At 38.8% G+C, this 17,007-nt stretch overlaps 2 protein-coding genes across 2 annotated transcripts; both read right to left on the reverse strand.

The window, feature by feature from the left end:
* Positions 1-1,740: 1,740 nt before the first annotated feature.
* Positions 1,741-6,529, reverse strand: LOC144632984 (small cysteine-rich protein 2-like). Its single transcript, XM_078491741.1, has 4 exons — positions 6,446-6,529; positions 2,648-2,730; positions 2,357-2,496; positions 1,741-1,909 (listed from the first exon to the last, which is right to left on the reverse strand). Exons 2-3 carry the CDS (start codon positions 2,721-2,723, stop codon positions 2,384-2,386), a joined length of 189 nt encoding a protein of 62 aa, XP_078347867.1. The 5' UTR covers positions 2,724-2,730; positions 6,446-6,529; the 3' UTR covers positions 1,741-1,909; positions 2,357-2,383.
* A 5,026-nt stretch (positions 6,530-11,555) lies between these two features.
* Positions 11,556-16,341, reverse strand: LOC144632859 (small cysteine-rich protein 2-like). Its single transcript, XM_078491607.1, has 4 exons — positions 16,258-16,341; positions 12,458-12,540; positions 12,167-12,306; positions 11,556-11,720 (listed from the first exon to the last, which is right to left on the reverse strand). The coding sequence occupies exons 2-3, from the start codon at positions 12,531-12,533 to the stop codon at positions 12,194-12,196; spliced, it is 189 nt and encodes a 62-aa protein (XP_078347733.1). The 5' UTR covers positions 12,534-12,540; positions 16,258-16,341; the 3' UTR covers positions 11,556-11,720; positions 12,167-12,193.
* Positions 16,342-17,007: the final 666 nt, after the last annotated feature.

Genomic DNA, 17,007 nt, shown 5'->3' on the forward strand with positions numbered 1-17,007 from the left:
CATTTTACTTGGCGCATGCGCATAAGCCATTTTTTTTTTTTGCTGAACTGTTCCGATTTTTTTTCCTTGCTCCTTTCCTTTTCGTTTTTCTCTACTTTCTTATTCTCTGTATCTTTTACTCTGTGCACCCCTTCTACTGGCCTGAAAAGTTTTGATATTAATCAATGGAAAACCCTGGATCGAAAGGAGACCATGATCAAGTACCGTATATTTGTCTGTTTTAGCACCAATTTTACACCAAGAACTGATCACGTTCTTTTCGATTAGCTCTGTCAAAATGCAGCCAATAGTCGAGACGGACACTCCTGTGGAAAGATCTATCCAAACTCTATAAGTTGCACGTCACAAAAATCTGCTGACGTGTAAATTGGTGACGTCATAAGTGGTTGAATGGCCTTTCCTTCAAATCCCGGAATAATCGGGAGCAGTCGATAATGAATTCCGGTCTCCGAGACTAGACTGAGCTTGCAGTTTTCATCTCGTGGTTGCTAAGCAACTGATAGCGCCATTGATAACTATCCGCGGAGTACTCCAGCTCAAAGGCTCGCGCTATTTTTTGATTAAATAATAAAAGCATGAAACTTTACCAATACTTCAATGAAGATTTGATAAAAAGCGACCCTTGTTCTATATTCCCTAGCCTGAATTTCAGACGTGACTTCCTCTTCCCAAGCCAGTTGCTAAATTTTGTTTTAATTGGCGAACGTTAACTGTCCAGTAGCACGATTTGAAACCTGTCCTAAATGATAATGTTGGCAGCATCTGTTTTCTGTCATCTGTCATTCTGTTGAAGCATGTTGAAGCTTACGAAGCGTCGAGCAAAACGGTTTAATTTTTTTCCAACAATGCTTTTCTTCTTAATGTTTATCACCGCAGTTGCAGTTTTTTGACAGTATTTACTGTAGTTTTCTGTTCATGAAATTTTATAAAAAGTCATTTCAGCTTTACATCAACTTTGGCTGTGTTGCCCCAGACTCCTCCTCAGGCGCCTCGATTTTCTCAGTAACAGAGCGAGAACAAAGTGAGCGCGGTGACTGGTGACGAGCGCGAGAGACCAAAAGAGAGGCGTCTGGGTACGAGGCAGGTACCGGTGTTGCCCCTCATCAATTTTACTGTAACAGTTTTACTCCCGACTGGTTACCAGGGTTGCTAACCGGACATTCTTTCAAGCGTAAATCATCTTTACCTCCGGAAGGAGGGGATAATCCCTACAGTGGACTATACGGGTAGCCATCGCCTGAAAGGGGGTACCTTTTAAGGTTGTAATTATATAAAACGTTAGGGATTTCACGAGTTGAAGTATACAAAAGGGTAGGGAAAACTTCCATTTATTTATGTAAAAGACCTTTCAAAATGTCTCGAACAGACGCACCTTATGGCTAACTCATCTAAGTATTTTAAGGGGTTATTCAAGTGAAAAATGAAGAAAATGGACGCAGATTTTCTATAAAGGCTGGTTCTCATATGATCGCCCCTATCGTCTCTGTCGTTTGCAAAGTCTGAAGTGATTGGAGCAAGCAAACTTTTTGAAGCGACAGAAGCGACAGAGACGATCGGGACGATAGGTATGCGAAAGGGGTACCGTTTTCTAGGGAAGGTATACAGAAGGGTTACTTTTTTTCCGAAAAGTGGTATATAAAAGTTTAATCCGGAGATTTCAGTAGAATCCTTTTGATTTATCTTTCTTCCTTCATTCTTGTTTTCATCTTAAGTATTAATAAAACGATTGAGACAAAAAGAAACTTTTTTCAATGATCCAGCCTTTATTTGTCCTAGTCTTACATTATGTTTTACCGTGTTTCTCCTTAAGAATACCCAACTTTACTCAATTATTCCAGCATTTACTTTATCAGTTTATCATTTTGTAACTAATTTAAGGCCATCATTTCATCATTGCCACCATCTGACTCTGCAAAAGAGAAAAAATAACTGATTATTACCCAGGGTTATATACCACTTATTTGTCACTTGTATAGTTAGCCTGGATCCTCTTTCAGAATATTGTTACAACGAAGCTTTGCTGTGGAGCTGTTTAACTTATTTTGACATCTGGGCGACAACAGCAAGGGCAGAAGTGGTTCGAATCATGGTTTTTAAAATTACAAACAGTTTATGTGGATGATACGTTGATATCGATTTATTCATGCGTCCATAAATGCTCATACATCGTTTCTTCCACAGCGAGAATAGTATGGTGAGTAAGGTTCTCCTGCTCCACTGATGTATGAGAAGGCGTGTTTTCTGCAGTTATGTATTGATGAGAGATAAAAAAGACTTCCGCAAGGAAAAAGTATGTTGAAGATTTTGTGAACAGGTATCAATATAATGCATATGATGTTTCAAGAATTTTACTTACCCTGATGATAGCATCAACATCAGTGGGTTAGTTGAAGTAACAGCAGCATTTCTGGAACCCTGGGCAGTAAAAGTGGTCAGAGCAGTCATTACATTCGACATCTTGATCGGAACATCTCCCAAAATTCGGCTCACAAGCCCCTGCAACCAAGAAAAGATTGTTCTCTTTTTAATCATAAAAAGTCATTCTCCAAACACAACCTGGCAAATATTTGACTTTCATTCGCGAGTCCACAAGTAAGGTTAAAAATACAATTCTAACAGCGTACGGTCGTGATGAAAACACACTCACCCTGCTGGGAATGAACTTGCATGGTAAGACTCCCCAAAATAATCAGTAACAGGCACAAATGAAACTTGGAGTCCATAATCTTCCTGCAAAAGAAAACAGTCACAATCTTATTGAATTATGAAAATGGAGAGATTAAAATGATCATGATTTCACTTTTCAAAGCTCATTTCAGTCGGGTTTAGTTCAAGGGCTTTGTTTGATTTAAGTATAATATTTCCTTGTGAAACACGGCCATATAATGATACCTGAAATGAAACGAAGATTTAGCTGGTAAGCTGTACTGTTAATATTTATCATAAGTACAAAGGTAAAATAATTGTTCATTTAATAAAATTTTCGTTCAAATGTTGGACTTGAATGAAGAACCTTCTTCTGATATATGAAAGTCTTCTATCAAAGCCTTGAAGGGGATCGAGAAATTGGATCGGACTATAGTCAGATATAAAAACTCATTTGGATCGCCTGATGCTAGACGCAAAAAAGTATACCCGCTGTATAGTTAGCGGATTATCAAAACCTTGAATAGATACCGGGTTTTTCATTTTTTTTTAAAAAACACACTCCTCCAGTGTAATTGAAAATGGCTTTAGAGTTGTTGTAATTTCAACACTAGTACCCTTGCATACTGCCGATCTACAGTAACTGATTAAAATTTTTTCAGAGAGAGAAAAATCGGCCAACTCCAAGCTAAGAAAACAGGTCGAGTTACTCTTTAACTTAATTGCGAAGCGGCACTTAACAAAACGCCCAAAACGAATTCCTCGCTTTGTTACATTAGAAATAAAGGTGCAACTTTGTTAAACAGGTTTGGTATTCCTACCTTTTTTTTCTGGGAACTTGTGAAGGATCACTCGCCCCATGTAAGGGAATCCAAGAGAGTCTTGGATTCCGGATTCCGCATCGTGGATTCCGGATTCCAGTGACTGGATTCCGGATTCAATGCCTGAGGATTCCGGATTCCAAAAGGTGCGAGATTACGGATTCCACACCTTTTAAATCTGTTTTTTAGTGGTACCTCAACAGCAGATTACGCTATTTTTATAGCATATTCAGCTGTTAAGATGCGATGTCGTCTATTTTCTTCCTTTTTTTAGTATATTAAATTTAAATATACGTAAAAATGTAGAGCGTAAAGCGAGAAAAATCTCGTAAATACTGTTTCACAGTTCGATACGCTAACTTAGCTCGCAGTCCCGCGCATCAAGAATTTGAGGAAGAAGCGTGGGGCATGCTCTCAGATACCGGAAAATGCATTTACAATTAGAAGAAAATAAACGTTCAGCGCTTAAAATATTGCTGTACAAATGATATATTGCTTAAAGAGGAGATGAATCGGGGTACGCAAATCCGCCGATCCGTGCCGTTTTTGGACCAAATCCGTCAATTCGCCACTGTTCTCGTTCAAGTCCAAATCCACATTACACGAAAACTTTGTGTGGTATAGATTCGCTGCAACGGAATTTAGATGTTGCTTCTTATGCCAACTGTTTCAGAAGGTTCGTTTCACTGCTTGTCAGTTGCGACAATTACGCCAACATACCGACGAAAACCGACCAAAGTGATCCGGACTTCGTTAAATATCTGTTGCAGGTCAATTTGGTTTTCAGGTTAAATCTGTTTTTAGTCGATTTCATCCAAGGCATTAAAATCTGTTTAATCGCTACTCTGAGTTTCATGCCTCATGCGAGGCAATCATCAGGGGACTGCCAGAAAAAACGGTTACATTGAAAGAAATTTGAAAATACAGAACAATACAATACATTGTGTGTCACATGTCACGTCACGCGGAAACTTTATCACTAGTTACATGATAACGTTTTCCAGCAAGAATTTCCTAGCATGTCTGCAACACGATACGGGCTCGTTTCCGGTTTACATAAAATGAAAAATTTCTCCCACAAACACAAATTACATCGCTTGGTAATATTCGAATAAGACCTAGGCTGTTTAACTTTGCACCACTTGATGTCATGCTTAGTGTTCTGATCTTTCAAACTCCATATATACTTGCAAAAAAACAAATTTGGGACTTAAACTGATCTTACCTGATTTTTCTCCGGCAATGATACAGCGTACTATCTTGAGGACGGTTCTTTAAATCAAGTGATGATGGGGAATATGCTAAAATGTGATGTTTCTAATACTTTGTTATGTCATCTCGAATAAGGTTATTGGTTGCCTAAGGGGATCGGGTAGACCCTGTCCCAAGGTCTCACATGAATGGCTCGTTCCTTTCGAGAGAACAATGCCCCTTGTCCAAGAAATTAACAACAGGAACTCCTACCTACAGTAGAGGACCAGTAGAATACAGTCAACTCTCTCTAAGACGGACACCGTCGGGACCGGCCCCAACTGTCCGTCTTAGAGAGGTGTCCGCCTTATAGAGAGTCGAGGCAACGTGACACCAGAAATTTTGAGAAGATAAAGCTAAACGGCTATGCACAACGAATACACGTTTGTTTTGAGTCGCTTACTTTAGCAAAACCTATAAAGTGGAACAAAAATAATATCAGAAATTCGACTTGTTTGTTTATTACAAACGGTAATACTGTAAGTAGAAAACTACCTCTTTGGTGCCATATACTTAAGCAGGAAGAAATACGTTATAGCGGATTGGTTTTGGTAAGTTTGGTACCGTATTCTAAAGGCGCTGACCTACTATGCTATATGCTGATACCAAGTTTCGAAGTATTATTCACTAAAAAAATAACTTTTTATGCGTGTCCGCTGGCGGTTTCAAAGTGTCCGTTGTCCGTCTTAGAAAGGTGTCCGTCTTATAGGGAGTTTGGTTGCAGTAAAATGACTGAAAAACGGCAGGGACCATCACCAGGTGTCCGTCTTATGGAGGTGTCCGTCTTATAGAGGTGTCCGTTAAGAGAGAGTTGACTGTAAAGCATTCCGGAATCATGTAAACAGGCCCATAAACTCCTTTCAATTCTGTGCGTTTTTTGTTGCTTTTAAGAAAGAAAATTACACTAAAAGACATTATTTTTTGTATTCATATTGCCAAGTTTAAAAATTCATTTAGTTTTCGACCATGACAACGGCGGTTGTCTTACAAGAATTCAAAATTAACGTGGCCGCTTGATCATAAATTTTATGTATATATCATAAAGTTTATAAAATAGAAATAGATGAATGTTTCCTTTCTCTTCTCATCTTTTTATATGTCAGTGTTATCATTATAAGATTCTGGCAACGCGAGACATGTTTGATTATTATACCGGGCATTCTTTTAACTCTTGAGCGAACAAATTACACGGGTATAAGAGTAATTGTGATTCCCAGATTAGAGACCTCCTGAAGAAAATAACAACCCAACTGGCTTTAAAAAAAAAGCGAGCTACAGACTGACGTAGCTTTACTTTCGCATCTGTGAATGTGGCGTCTGATGGAGAGCGTTCAAAATTTCACTCCCGCAATTTCCAGTATCAATTAATAGCAACTGTGAAAAAAAAACACTACTGCCAAATTCTAATTCGATCGAGAAAACACGGCCCCACAAGCTTCTCTGAGCTTTAAAAAGACAGCCGTGTTTAAGTAAAGGTAAGGTAGGGTGATGTTAGAAAAATTCTGTTACACTATCAACGATCTAGAGTAAAACTACAAACGATGAAAGCTGATTTAATTAAAAACAACGACACCTAATAACTACGTTTTAAAATAAAAATTGCGCATCGGTTTTCGCATTTTCCACGATTCGCGTTATTAACGGTTGGGTCAGCCTTGATATGTCACGTTAAGTCTGTGCAAAGAAACAAATTTGAAAACTAACTTTGGGACTTCAACTGATCTTACCTGATTATTCTCCGGCAATGATACAGCGTACAGGCGTACAGGGTACTATCTTGAGGACGGTTATTTAATTCAAGTGATGATGGGGAATATGCTTAAATGTGATGTTTCTAATACTTTGCTATGACATCTCGAATAACGTTATTGGTTGCCTAAGGGGATCGGGTAGACCCTGTCCCAAGGTCTCACATGAATGGCTCGTTCCTTTCGAGAGAACAATGCCCCTTGTCCAAGAAATTAACAACATGAACTCTTACCTACAGTAGAGGACCAGTAGAATAAAGCATTCGGGAATCATGTAAACAGGCCCATAGACTCCTTTCAATTCTGTGCGTTTTCTGTTGCTTTTAAGAAAGAAAATTACACTACAAACAGCGAATGTTGCAAATTGTCACAAAGTGTTTCGCTGTATATAACAGTCATACAGGGAATTATATTCCAAACATCATTTCCAGAAATGCTGCTCAATTGCTCATTAATTTTTCGTCTATAATGAAGTGTTAAGTTCTTATAACTTTCGTGTCTGCAAATTATATTGCGATGACGATTTTGTTCTTCTTTTCCTTGGAGTTTTGTTGCCGGATCATCATCCTGCTAGTAAAACTACAACGACAAACCAACGAGGAACGCCAAATCTTCACGCAGTGTAAGAACTTTAAAACCGTGTTCCAGGACCGGTGGTTAAAATATTGGGCAAATATCTTCAACTGTTTGTTTTGTTTTGTTTTGTTTTGTTTTGTTTTTATCTCATTGTTTTCTGTTTTAATCTCTTCTCCTTCATGTTCTTTTTAATCTTGTCATATTAAAAAGAACCAGTACCATGTCTTTTTTTTACTTATTAACTTTTGAGGCTTCGCTTTGCAAGTGAAACAATAAGGCTAAAAGCTTAAATATGTTTTTATTAATTAACTAAACATTTTGCTGACATGAGTATTTACATTCCAAAATAATGCCTAAATGAAGATGTCAGTGTTATTGCACATATACAGCAGAACTTCGAACACACAAAAATCCTTCACCTTCAAGCAGTGTTGTTACTTTCCAGGATTTTGGTTAGCTTGGGAGCAGAACTGGCGAGCAAAAACTCAGGGGAGGGGTGAGGTGTTTTTGGCGCTGCACCCCAATTAACTGAACGGCTGGAATAGGCTAGTGGTTCCGGCGAGCACAAACCGGGGAACGCGCAAACCTGGGTACGAAGCACAAGTGAATTAACAGTTATAATTTATTGGACGAGGTTGAGCAAAATATCGTGATTTTTCAGTGGCGAGCAGATCAATTATTTGCCGAAGCCGAAGGCTGAGCCAAATAATTGATCTGCGAGACACTGACAAATCATGATATTTTGCGAGAACTGAGTTCAATAAATGTTTTATCATTCGATCACTGACTATCAATTTGTTTCGCACAAAGTACCTTTGCCTTTGGGAACTGCACTTAATCTCTTGCTGAAACGAAAGCGTAACTTTGCCTTCAATAACACGAGCGGGTCTTCATCCAATTCTCTTTCTTTCAAATATTGCCGAAATACAATAAGAGGAAATTCCATTGCCTTCTTTGTAGTTTCACTGTATTTTCGGGCCTAGTAGACAAATGCAAACGCTCTTCTTCATCTCTGGAAAACGAGCGCTAGCTGCCATTTTTCTCGGAAGTGGACTCAACTACGCATGACCAGAATATTATTTGTAGCAAAATCACTGGCAGACGCTAATGCGCACGAGCAGACCATTATTTGTAGGCAGTTATTTGCAGATCACGTGGTGGGCTCTCGGCCAATGAAAAGGAAGAAAAAATTGCATCGAATGATAAATTAAATTAACTAAACGCCTGGAGCAGGCTAGTAGATATGACGAACAAGAACCGGGGAACGCACAAACAAGGGGCCCATTTCTCGAAGGTCCCGTTAAGTTTTAGCACTTGGAAAGCCATAGCAAAATTCCAAACCCTTATGATTACAGAGCTGTTTTATTCCGTGATATTTTTTATATGAACAAAAGTTCCCCTTATGCAAAGTTTCAGGCCAAAACACTTCTCCGTTTTTAAGACACAGATATTTAACCCTTAATATGTTGAAATCTCTCCAAAAAAGAATTTTTTTTAACCGTTAATCGATTTTCTTGGCTCTACGGTCCTAAATTTCTCTAAACTTTGCTAGAATTGCACTTTCTGACACTGCAGTAGGTTTTTGATGCAATTTCCATATAAAAATGTACAACATTTTACTTGGCGCATGCGCGTAAGCCATTTTTTTGCTGAACCGTTCCGATTTTTTTTCCTTGCCCCTTCCTTTTCGTTTTTCTCTACTTTCTTATTCTGTCTTTCTTTTACTCTGTGCACCCCTTCTACTGGCCTGAAAAGTTTTGATCTTAATCAATGGAAAACCCTGGATCGAAAGGAGACCATGATCAAGTACGGCTATATTGGTTTTTTAGAGTACATCAAGCGAGTAGAGTACATGAAGCAACCAGAGTACATCAAGCACCTAGAGTACATCAAGCGAGTAGAGTACATGAAGCAACCAGAGAACATCAAGCACCTAGAGTACATCAAGCGAGTAGAGTACATGAAGCAACCAGAGTACATTAAGCACCTAGAGTACATCAAGCGAGTAGAGTACATGAAGCAACCAGAGAACATCAAGCACCTAGAGTACATCAAGCGAGTAGAGTACATGAAGCAACCAGAGTACATCAAGCACCTAGATTACATCAAGCGAGTAGAGTACATGAAGCAACCAGAGAACATCAAGCACCTAGAGTACATCAAGCGAGTAGAGTACATGAAGCAACCAGAGTACATTAAGCACCTAGAGTACATCAAGCGAGTAGAGTACATGAAGCAACCAGAGAACATCAAGCACCTAGATTACATCAAGCGAGTAGAGTACATGAAGCAACCAGAGAACATCAAGCACCTAGAGTACATCAAGCGAGTAGAGTACATGAAGCAACCAGAGTACATTAAGCACCTAGAGTACATCAAGCGAGTAGAGTACATGAAGCAACCAGAGAACATCAAGCACCTAGAGTACATCAAGCGAGTAGAGTACATGAAGCAACCAGAGTACATCAAGCACCTAGATTACATCAAGCGAGTAGAGTACATGAAGCAACCAGAGAACATCAAGCACCTAGAGTACATCAAGCGAGTAGAGTACATGAAGCAACCAGAGAACATCAAGCACCTAGAGTACATCAAGCGAGTAGAGTACATGAAGCAACCAGAGTACATCAAGCACCTAGAGTACATCAAGCGAGTAGAGTACATGAAGCAATCAGAGTACCTAGAGTACATCAAGCGAGTAGAGTACATGAAGCAACCAGAGTACATCAAGGACCTAGAGTAGAGTAGAGTAGAGTAGAGGAGAGTACATCAAGAGTATAGTGCTAATTATATATTGGGGACATAATAGTTGCCCATACATAACGTCCCTACCGAATTCCGGTCTCCAAGACCAGACTGAGCCTGCAGTTTTCATCTCGTGGTTGCTAAGCAACTGATAGCGCCATTGATAACTATCCGCGGAGTACTCCAGCTCAACGGCTCGCGCTATTTTTTGATTAAATAATAAAAGCCTGAAACTTTACCAATGCTTCAATGAAGATTTGATAAAAAGCGGCCCTTGTTCCATATTCCCTAGCCTGAATTTCAGACGTTTTCCTCTTCCCAAGCCAGTTGCTAAATTTTGTTTTTAACTGGCAACGTTAACTGTCCAGTAGAACGATTTGAAACCTGCCGTAAATGATAATGTTGACAGCGAAAAACTTTATGTTTATTAGTTTGCATGTTATCGATATTCTTTTTTTTTCATCGTCTGTTTTCCGTCATCTGTCAGTCTGTTGAAGCATGTTGAAGCTTACGAAGCGTTAAGCAAAACGGTTTCATTTTTTTCCAACAATTCTTTTCTTCTTAATGTTTATCACCGCAGTTTGCGTGTTATTTCTTGTAAAATTAGGTTTTTTCAATATCAACGGGATGCCATTCTCGTTGCCCGATGATTTCCATTTCTTAAAACCATGCAGTAGTAAACAATAAAACTATGTTCCTGATGTCACTCACATGCATGTTGGATTCTAACACATGTCGAATTCTGACAGTATTTACTGTAGTTTTCTGTTCAAGAAATTTTATAAAACGTCCTATACCTCATTTCAGCTTTACATCAACTTTGGCTGTGTTGCCCCTTATCAATTTTACTGTAACAGTTTTTTCTCTCGACTGGTTACCAGCGTTGCTAACCGGACATTCTTTCAAGCGTAAATCATCTTTACCTCCGGGACGCTTTCCAATACAAGTGCATGAAGAGGATTCTAAGGATAAGGTGGCCTCAGACCATATCCCACCAACAAATCCAGGAGAATACAGGAGTGAACAGAACGAGCGATGAGATCAGACGCCGAAAATGGAACTGGATTGGTCATATAATGAGGAAAGGCAGAGAGGAACATTGTGTCACAGCTTTGGAGTCGACGCCAGAAGGGAGAAGAAGACCAGGTCGACCGAAAACAACATGGAGGAGGATGGTTGAAGATGAAAGGCAAACAGCTGGGTGGCGCAGTCATGGGCGAATGTCAGAGCCCTTGCAGCAAATCGTAGTAGGTGGAAAGAGAATGTCAAAGCCTTATGTGCCTTATGGCATGGAAAGATATAGGTATAGGTAGGTACCTCCGGAAGGGGAGGGGGGGGGCAATCCCTACAGTGGACTATACGGGTAGCCTTCGCCTGAAAGGGGGTACCTTTTAAGGTTATAATTATATAAAACGTTAGGGATTTCACGAGTTGAAGTATACAAAAGGGTAGGGAAAACTTCCATTTATTTATGTAAAAGACCTTTCAAAATGTCTCGAACAGACGCACCTTATGGCTGACTCATCTAAGTATTTTAAGGGGTTATTCAAGTGAAAAATGAAGAAAATGGACGCAGATTTTCTATAATAGGTATGTGAAAGGGGTACCATTTTCTAGGGAAGGTGTACGGAAGGGTTACTTTTTTTCCGAAAAGTTGTATATAAAAGTTTAATCCGGAGATTTCAGTGGAATCCTTTTGATTTATCTTTCTTCCTTCATTCTTGTTTTCATCTTAAGTATTAATAAAACGATGGAGACAAAAAGAAACTTTTTTCAATGATCCAGCCTTTATTTGTCCTAGTCTTACATTATGTTTTACCGTGTTTCCCCTTAAGAATATCCAATTTACTCAATTATTCCAGAATTTACTTTATCGGTTTATCATTTTGTAACTAATTTAAGGCCGTCATTTCATCATTGCCACCATCTGACTCTGCAAAAGAGAAAAATAACTGATTATTACCCAAGGTTATAAGCCACTTAGTTGTCACTTGTATAGTTAACCTGGATCCTCTTTCAGAATATTGTTACAACGAAGCTTTGCTGTGGAGCTGTTTAACTTATTTTGACATCTGGGCGACACCAGCAAGGGCAGAAGTGGTTCGAATCATGGTGTTTAAAATTACAAACAGTTTATGTGGATGATACGTTGATATCGATTTATTCATGCGTCCATAAATGCGCATACATGGTTTCTTCCACAGCGCGAATAGTATGGTGAGTAAGGTTCTCCTGCTCTACTGATGTATGAAAAGGCGTGTTTTCTGCAGTTATGTATTGATGAGAGATAAAAAAGACTTCTGCAGGGAAAAAGTATGTTGAAGATTTTGTGAACAGGTGTCAATATAATGCATATGATGTTTTAAGAATTTTACTTACCCTGATGATAGCATCAACATCAGTGGGTTAGTTGAAGTAACAGCAGCATTTCTGGAACCCTGGGCAGTAAAAGTGGTCAGAGCAGTCATTACATTCGACATCTTGATCGGAACATCTCCCAAAATTCGGCTCACAAGCCCCTGCAACCAAGAAAAGATTGTTCTCTTTTTAATCATAAAAAGTCATTCTCCAAACACAACCTGGCAAATATTTGACTTTCATTCGCGAGTCCACAAGTAAGGTTAAAAATACAATTCTAACAGCGTACGGTCGTGATGAAAACACACTCACCCTGCTGGGAATGAACTTGCATGGTAAGACTCCCCAAAATAATCAGTAACAGGCACAAATGAAACTTGGAGTCCATAATCTTCCTGCAAAAGAAAACAGTCACAATCTTATTGAATTATGAAAATGGAGAGATTAAAATGATCATGATTTCACTTTTCAAAGCTCATTTCAGTCGGGTTTAGTTCAAGGGCTTTGTTTGATTTAAGTATAATATTTCCTTGTGAAACACGGCCATATAATGATACCTGAAATGAAACGAAGATTTAGCTGGTAAGCTGTACTGTTAATATTTATCATAAGTACAAAGGTAAAATAATTGTTCATTTAATAAAATTTTCGTTCAAATGTTGGACTTGAATGAAGAACCTTCTTCTGATATATGAAAGTCTTCTATCAAAGCCTTGAAGGGGATCGAGAAATTGGATCGGACTATAGTCAGATATAAAAACTCATTTGGATCGCCTGATGCTAGACGCAAAAAAGTATACCCGCTGTATAGTTAGCGGATTATCAAAACCTTGAATAGATACCGGGTTTTTCATTTTTTTTAAAAAAAACACACTCCTCCAGTGTAATTGAAAATGGCTTTAGAGTTGTTGTAATTTCAACACTAGTACCCTTGCATACTGCCGATCTACAGTAACTGATTAAAATTTTTTCAGAGAGAGAAAAATCGGCCAACTCCAAGCTAAGAAAACAGGTCGAGTTACTCTTTAACTTAATTGCGAAGCGGCACTTAACAAAACGCCCAAAACGAATTCCTCGCTTTGTTACATTAGAAATAAAGGTGCAACTTTGTTAAACAGGTTTGGTATTCCTACCTTTTTTTTCTGGGAACTTGTGAAGGATCACTCGCCCCATGTAAGGGAATCCAAGAGAGTCTTGGATTCCGGATTCCGCATCGTGGATTCCGGATTCCAGTGACTGGATTCCGGATTCAATGCCTGAGGATTCCGGATTCCAAAAGGTGCGAGATTACGGATTCCACACCTTTTAAATCTGTTTTTTAGTGGTACCTCAACAGCAGATTACGCTATTTTTATAGCATATTCAGCTGTTAAGATGCGATGTCGTCTATTTTCTTCCTTTTTTTAGTATATTAAATTTAAATATACGTAAAAATGTAGAGCGTAAAGCGAGAAAAATCCCGTAAATACTGTTTCACAGTTCGATACGCTAACTTAGCTCGCAGTCCCGCGCATCAAGAATTTGAGTGAAGAAGCGTGGGGCATGCTCTCAGATACCGGAAAATGCATTTACAATTAGAAGAAAATAAACGTTCAGCGCTTAAAATATTGCTGTAAAAATGATATATTGCTTAAAGAGGAGATGAATCGGGGTACGCAAATCCGCCGATCCGTGCCGTTTTTGGACCAAATCCGTCAATTCGCCACTGTTCTCGTTCAAGTCCAAATCCACATTACATGAAAACTTTGTGTGGTATAGATTCGCTGCAACGGAATTTAGATGTTGCTTCTTATGCCAACTGTTTCAGAAGGTTCGTTTCACTGCTTGTCAGTTGCGACAATTACGCCAACATACCGACGAAAACCGACCAAAGTGATCCGGACTTCGTTAAATATCTGTTGCAGGTCAAATTGGTTTTCAGGTTAAATCTGTTTTTAGTCGATTTCATCCAAGGCATTAAAATCTGTTTAATCGCTACTCTGAGTTTCATGCCTCATGCGAGGCAATCATCAGGGGACTGCCAGAAAAAACGGTTACATTGAAAGAAATTTGAAAATACAGAACAATACAATACATTGTGTGTCACATGTCACGTCACGCGGAAACTTTATCACTAGTTACATGATAACGTTTTCCAGCAAGAATTTCCTAGCATGTCTGCAACACGATACGGGCTCGTTTCCGGTTTACATAAAATGAAAAATTTCTCCTACAAACACAAATTACATCGCTTGGTAATATTCGAATAAGACCTAGGCTGTTTAACTTTGCACCACTTGATGTCATGCTTAGTGTTCTGATCTTTCAAACTCCATATATACTTGCAAAAAAACAAATTTGGGACTTAAACTGATCTTACCTGATTTTTCTCCGGCAATGATACAGCGTACTATCTTGAGGACGGTTCTTTAAATCAAGTGATGATGGGGAATATGCTAAAATGTGATGTTTCTAATACTTTGTTATGTCATCTCGAATAAGGTTATTGGTTGCCTAAGGGGATCGGGTAGACCCTGTCCCAAGGTCTCACATGAATGGCTCGTTCCTTTCGAGAGAACAATGCCCCTTGTCCAAGAAATTAACAACAGGAACTCCTACCTACAGTAGAGGACCAGTAGAATACAGTCAACTCTCTCTAAGACGGACACCGTCGGGACCGGCCCCAACTGTCCGTCTTAGAGAGGTGTCCGCCTTATAGAGGGTCGAGGCAACGTGACACCAGAAATTTTGAGAAGATAAAGCTAAACGGCTATGCACAACGAATACACGTTTGTTTTGAGTCGCTTACTTTAGCAAAACCTATAAAGTGGAACAAAAATAATATCAGAAATTCGACTTGTTTGTTTATTACAAACGGTAATACTGTAAGTAGAAAACTACCTCTTTGGTGCCATATACTTAAGCAGGAAGAAATACGTTATAGCGGATTGGTTTTGGTAAGTTTGGCGTATTCTAAAGGCGCTGACCTACTATGCTATATGCTGATACCAAGTTTCGAAGTATTATTCACTAAAAAAATAACTTTTTATGCGTGTCCGCTGGCGGTTTCAAAGTGTCCGTTGTCCGTCTTAGAAAGGTGACTGTCCGTCTTATAGGGAGTTTGGTTACAGTAAAATGACTGAAAAACGGCAGGGACCATCACCAGGTGTCCGTCTTATGGAGGTGTCCGTCTTATAGAGGTGTCCGTTAAGAGAGAGTTGACTGCAAAGCATTCCGGAATCATGTAAACAGGCCCATAGACTCCGTTCAATTCTGTGCGTTTTCTGTTGCTTTTAAGAAAGAAAATTACACTAAAAGACATTATTTTTTGTATTCATATTGCCAAGTTTAAAAATTCATTTAGTTTTCGACCATGACAACGGCGGTTGTCTTACAAGAATTCAAAATTAACGTGGCCGCTTGATCATAAATTTTATGTATATATCATAAAGTTTATAAAATAGAAATAGATGAATGTTCCTTTCTCTTCTCTTCTTTTTATATGTCAGTGTTATCATTATAAGATTCTGGCAACGCGAGACATGTTTGATTATTATACCGGGCATTCTTTTAACTCTTGAGCGAACAAATTACACGGGTATAAGAGTAATTGTGATTCCCAGATTAGAGACCTCCTGAAGAAAATAACAACCCAACTGGCTTTAAAAAAAAAGCGAGCTACAGACTGACGTAGCTTTACTTTCGCATCTGTGAATGTGGCGTCTGAAGGAGAGCGTTCAAAATTTCACTCCCGCAATTTCCAGTATCAATTAATAGCAACTGTGAAAAAAAAACACTACTGCCAAATTCTAATTCGATCGGGAAAACACGGCCCCACAAGCTTCTCTGAGCTTTAAAAAGACAGCCGTGTTTAAGTAAAGGTCAGGTAGGGTGATGTTAGAAAAATTCTGTTACACTATCAACGATCTAGAGTAAAACTACAAACGATGAAAGCTGATTTAATTAAAAACAACGACACCTAATAACTACGTTTTAAAATAAAAATTGCGCATCGGTTTTCGCATTTTCCACGATTCGCGTTATTAACGGTTGGGTCAGCCTTGATATGTCACGTTAAGTCTGTGCAAAGAAACAAATTTGAAAACTAACTTTGGGACTTCAACTGATCTTACCTGATTATTCTCCGGCAATGATACAGCGTACAGGCGTACAGGGTACTATCTTGAGGACGGTTATTTAATTCAAGTGATGATGGGGAATATGCTTAAATGTGATGTTTCTAATACTTTGCTATGACATCTCGAATAACGTTATTGGTTGCCTAAGGGGATCGGGTAGACCCTGTCCCAAGGTCTCACATGAATGGCTCGTTCCTTTCGAGAGAACAATGCCCCTTGTCCAAGAAATTAACAACATGAACTCTTACCTACAGTAGAGGACCAGTAGAATAAAGCATTCGGGAATCATGTAAACAGGCCCATAGACTCCTTTCAATTCTGTGCGTTTTCTGTTGCTTTTAAGAAAGAAAATTACACTACAAACAGCGAATGTTGCAAATTGTCACAAAGTGTTTCGCTGTATATAACAGTCATACAGGGAATTATATTCCAAACATCATTTCCAGAAATGCTGCTCAATTGCTCATTAATTTTTCGTCTATAATGAAGTGTTAAGTTCTTATAACTTTCGTGTCTGCAAATTATATTGCGATGACGATTTTGTTCTTCTTTTCCTTGGAGTTTTGTTGCCGGATCATCATCCTGCTAGTAAAACTACAACGACAAACCAACGAGGAACGCCAAATCTTCACGCAGTGTAAGAACTTTAAAACCGTGTTCCAGGACCGGTGGTTTAAATATTGGGCAAATATATTCAACTGTTTTTTTTTTTTGTTTTGTTTTGTTTTTATCTCATTGTTTTCT

This window comes from Oculina patagonica, chromosome 12, assembly GCF_052425735.1.
Source record: "Oculina patagonica isolate OP01 chromosome 12, crgOcupat, whole genome shotgun sequence".
NCBI classification, from domain to species: Eukaryota; Metazoa; Cnidaria; class Anthozoa; order Scleractinia; family Oculinidae; genus Oculina; species Oculina patagonica.